This window comes from Chiloscyllium plagiosum, chromosome 23 (genome assembly GCF_004010195.1).
Source record: "Chiloscyllium plagiosum isolate BGI_BamShark_2017 chromosome 23, ASM401019v2, whole genome shotgun sequence".
NCBI lineage: Eukaryota > Metazoa > Chordata > Chondrichthyes > Orectolobiformes > Hemiscylliidae > Chiloscyllium > Chiloscyllium plagiosum.
This window is the reverse complement of record NC_057732.1, coordinates 20132127-20137347: the sequence shown is the minus strand read 5'-3', so window position 1 is coordinate 20137347 and position 5221 is coordinate 20132127. Positions and strand designations below refer to the sequence as shown.

General features: G+C 39.3%; 1 protein-coding gene across 6 annotated transcripts in view; it reads right to left on the bottom strand.

Annotated features, from left to right (window-relative positions):
- Positions 1-5221, bottom strand: part of slc26a4 (solute carrier family 26 member 4) — a 66240-nt gene that overhangs the window by 44881 nt on the left and 16138 nt on the right. For all 6 annotated transcript variants that reach the window (XM_043713675.1, XM_043713678.1, XM_043713679.1 and 3 more), the window contains 3 exons: positions 3222-3332; positions 1944-2125; positions 1369-1533 (listed from right to left, as the gene is read on the bottom strand). In XM_043713675.1, coding sequence (XP_043569610.1) covers positions 1369-1533; positions 1944-2125; positions 3222-3332 — 458 coding nt within the window. The remainder of the gene's footprint in view (positions 1-1368; positions 1534-1943; positions 2126-3221; positions 3333-5221) is intronic.

Below are 5221 nucleotides of genomic sequence, written 5' to 3'. Positions count from 1 at the left end.
CCTGACCTGCTGTGCTGTTCCAGCAATAAAGTTTCAACTTTGATCTCCAGCATCTGCAGACCTCACTTTCTCCTCATTCCTAGTCTGCCTTGAACTTAAACCCTGCAAAAATTCTAACCTGCTGCTTATGTTTCTACTTGACTCCATACTCCCTGTTGCTTTCCCTTTCCCCGACTCTCAAGTTTAAAGTCCTACTGACCACCCTATTTATCCTTTTTCCCAGAACACTTGTTCCAGGTTGGTTCAGGTGGAGACTGTCCCATCGGTACAGATTGCCCCACTTCCAAAACTGATGCCAATGTCCCATGAAATGGAATCCCTCTTTCCCACACCAATCTCTTAGCCATATGTTTACTTCCCTAATTTTCTTACCCCTATGCCAATTAGCACGTGGCTCGGGCAGTAATCCAGAGATAATGACCTTTGAGGACCTGTTCTTCAAATTCCTTCCTAGTGCTTGATATCCCCAAATAGGTCCTCTTTCCTAGCCTTACCTACATTGGCACAAACAATGTGGACAACAACAACTGGATTCTCTTGCTCTCGGTCCAATATCCTTTCAAGTCAGTCAGAGATGTCCTGCACCCTGGCACCGGACATGCAGTACACCATGCGGGACTCCCAATCCAGCTCACACCATCCGGAAGGCCAAGTAGCAAATGTAAATGCCTTCAGTTACCTCGGACGGGCAGATACACCACCCATGGTACTGCCACTGGAAGAGTCAGTTTTAGTTTCAAATTTTCTGGACACCCTCTGGTCAGCACTGACAATATCAGACAGTGGGTGCAAAACGATTTGGTCCTGGCAAAACTAAAACAGATGCTGATGATAGGGGAAACAAAAGGGCCATCACACCCACAACACAGAATATGGGTTCCCTAATTGGGACTGTTAACCTGGTCCAATCAATCAGGGAGCCCTGGCTGACAGGCAAACAGGAATGTCAGAGGTTCTGTTCACTCCGAGCTGGCTTTGAAGGAGCTGGATCAGTGTCAAGTGCAATGCATGTGTAAATGAAGATTGACTTGGCGATGGGATAATGGCCTCTGTGGAGTTATTTCACCCTCATTTAGTAATGTCTCATTAAAGCTTTGTATGTCTTTTTATGGAATGAGGATTATTTGACTGCTAATTAGATCCAATTACCTAAATCTAACATTGATGTTTTTATTCAAAACCTGTTACAGATAAGGATTAGGATTTAAATTTGAGCAGTTTAAATAAAAAGAGCAATTTTTATCTTTCAATTCCTACATACTAGAACTAAATTTAGCCACAATTTCAATTGTTATTTAGTCTTAATTACTTTAAGTGAAGTTGTTTTGAACATTATTTGTTCTTGAACAAGCACAAGATAATACTTACATATATGACGGAAAGAACGCCAATGTAACTGTCTGTTGGGACGCTTAAACATATTTTCAGTTGAGATACAAAAACGTGAAATGCAGCAGCTGTTGTAAATCCTCCCACCAATGGAACGGACAGGTATCGAACAATGAAACCAACTTGCAGAATTCCAAGCACAAGCTAAAACATGAAGGAAACAGCTGTTATAACATTATTTAAAATGGTATATGAATAAAGCATAACTGGTGGTCATTCAGCCCATGGTGTCAATGCCAGCTCTCTGAAAAGAAACTCAGCTAGCCAGACTAACATACAGGTACATAAACTCTCATCGGCTAATACCCTTTTGAAAGCTGTGATTGAATCACTCTTTCCTACACTCTCAGGTGGTGTGTGCCCATTCCTAACTACACACTGTGCAGAAAACATTTTGTTCTCATTTGTCCAACACCTCAAAATCAGTATCCTCTGGTTCTCAATTCTTCTGCCAATAGGAATCAATTTTCCCCATCTTCTCTGGCCAGACCCCTTTGGATTTTGATTGAGGAGGAGAAACATTAGGACAATTAAAATATATGTATATATATTACCTGAATAATGCCAGCAAGAACAGTGACTGAAGATGCAATTATAACTCTCTGGCCATCTCTGGCAACCGTGTCCACAACTGTAGCATTGGCATCTGTCATGTTACTTGAAATCAGGAAATTTTCATCAGGGGTCATTGATAGAATCAAAGACCCTATCATCAAACTGGTAATTGGAAAAGGTCCTATGCAAAGTCAAGCAAATAAATATATCTAAGAAAGCAAAAGAACTCATTCATTATACATAATAATACAATGAGAACTTTCAAACAGTAATGTACCTATAATTTACAACTCTCTTCCCTATATAAAAATCTTCTCTTCTTCCTGCTGAAGCTGCAAACTAATTTTGGAACAGGATTTCATACATGCCTGGTCCCAACTTACAGCATATCTACATGATCGTTCTTCACGTACGAACCTAGACTAAGTATTTGGGCCTTCATAATGGAGTGTCATCCTAATGTTAACATTACAGTTTTGTATTCTTGTAAAGGAAATATGTTGATCTAATCAATAATATTTGTCATATGTGCTTTCACTACCACTGATATAAGTAATATAAATGTAGGTGTTGTTTATTCATTGACAGGATGTGATGTGGCTGGCTAGACCAACATTTATTGCCTAACCTAATTGCCCAGAGGGCAGTTAAGAGTCAGCCACATTGTTGTGGTTTAGAATCATTTGTAGGCCGGACCAGGTGAGGACTGCAATTTCCTTCCCTAAAGGCACTAGTGAACCAGATGCGTTCCCTCCCTCCCCATCGTCCCCCCCACCTCCAACCCACCCAACTCCCTCCCCCAAACCAAAATCAGCTATGGTACCATGGTCATTCCATTAAATTACAGATTTTTCTACTGAATTCATGGCATGATTTGAACCCATTTCCCAGAAGATGACCAGGTCCCTTGATTAATAGCCTAGCAATAATCCTAATAGGCTACTGCCTCCCCAAGATTCATTCTAGGGGTAGACCTATCCATGTTTGAGTTTAAAACTGACCCGAGTTTTATCTGATTCCAAAAAATCAAAAAGCCTCTGCTAATTTAGCAGTTGTTTAGTTGAAGTTTTATCTCAGAGTACAGTTAAAACTGAAGGCATCGACAACACCTATAAAATACCAGCTTTACACCACATACACTCATTAACAGAGCTTTGATTAATAACTTATCAAATCAGCAAATGTAGGAAACACATTTTTATTTACACTTCAACAATTCTAAACCCATAAATCAAAAATAAAACCACAATTCAGAGATTCAAACAAAATGTCCTCACCAACAGCTAAATGTTTTGAAGTTCCCAAGAAAAAATATGGCAGAATGGGGAAAAATGCTGAGTAGAGACCATAACCCACCGGGACTTCAGCCAACAGAGCAAATGCCAGACCTAAAATAGAAATACTTGGTATAATTCTAGCTTTCATCATCTTAAATATGCAAAACTATTATAATCTCATTGCAAAAAAGCAAATTAATTTGATCTAAGATTCATTTCTTTGTTATGTTGTTTGAGGTCCACTTCAATTTCACCACACTTCAGACTGGACCAGTTAATAAGTTATAGTTGCTGGTACAACCAACAAAAAAAAAATCGAAGTGAATTGTTTATGACCAAGGATCACAGAAATGGCCAATCTGATTCCCATGCTAATAGGCCAGTTTTTGCAAAGTTACTATGCCAGCTGAATCCACCTGAAACTATGTATTCTGTCTTTACCTAATGTATCTTGGAACCAAAAGCCTTCTGCATAAGTAGTAATATTTTAGTAAGCACATCTAGTTTTTCCATTTGCCACTATTTAATGAAAGCAAAACTGCTGGATTGACTCAGTCATGCAGCAGCTGTGGAAAGAGGAACAGAGTGAACATTTCAGATTGATGACCTTCTTTGGTTCACTGGCCAACAGTTAGAGATGCAATAGATTTTAAATCAGTACCAGAGAAAGGGGAGGAATGAGGAAAGGACACAGGAGAATTGAAACAGAGATGAAGATTGAGAAGTGAACAACATGAAGGTAAGGAAGGGTTGGAAAGTGGGAGAGAAATTTGTGAAGAATGATCAGTTCAGGGTGAAAGCAGGAAACTTTACTGATGTACTGGAAAAGTAATAAAAAAAAAGATTATTTTAGAAATGGAATAAAGAACATTTCATGTAATTGAAAGCAAAGCTAGGATCCATAAAATTTTCCATAGCAACATTTATTTGGAAAAAATGAGATAAAGAGTCAAAAGGGGAAGCTGTTCAAAGTGGATGGATTGTGGTTAGACTTCTGTTAAAGAATAGAAGGCCTGCAGATTTTCCTGATTGGAGATTGAGAACAGGTACCGGATGTCCATGTTGAAAAGGTAGTTAGGTCAGGAAACAGAAAGCCACTGGTTAAAAGTGACAAGGGCATTGTACAATTCACAGATGTGGAGATATGGATAGAGGGACAAAAAGTGTTTAGATAGAAAGACAAGTTCCCTGGGCAAGAACAAGCTGACACAATGGGTATGCCAGTACAACAACTCCAAATGATATGACTGAGAGAAGGCATGAGGGCAGGGAATGGGGTCCAAATGGGACACAATTTCTGCAGGGAGGAGGAATGGCAATGGTGCCAGTGAATGAAGTTAAATCAGAGGGGAAGGAAGAAGTTTTGCACTGCGTCAAGCTCAAATTTTAACGAGGTGGGTGTAAGGGGTCAAGGTCGAGGCCTTTACTAGGAATCATCATTAGGGTGGGGTTAGGGAGGGTCAGAAGTCAAAAGAAGAACATTCGAGGATATATTGAAACATAAAAGGTGAGATTGAAAGGAAGGACAGGATCAGAAAAAAAGTGAAGGGGAAAGATACCATTGGGCTATTTCTCAAACGTTACTGGTTTAATTGGACTTCTCTTAGGACTACAAATATCATTCACTTTCAGAGAAATCATATAACAGATCAGATCAAGGTTTTGCAAATGTAGTTAGCTAGCTTAACAGATGGTTGCTCAGGAGTAGTCTATACAGAGTAAAAACTAACCCATTATCGGCACCAGGGCAAAGTATGTTGCCTGTACTCAACATCTCCTGTAATAATCTTGTCCTACATTAAAATTGTGTAATTTTATTGGACCAGACATTTCATAGGTAAAGGCTATTTCAATCATAATATTGTACAATAAACTATTCGGACACAAAATAATGTCCCTGAATGTGAACCCATTTCAGTCATTTATTGGCCTTGAATTCAATGAGGAAATTCTGGAAGGGGGGGTTCATGGTACATGCCTGTGTAGAACTCCAGGGAAAG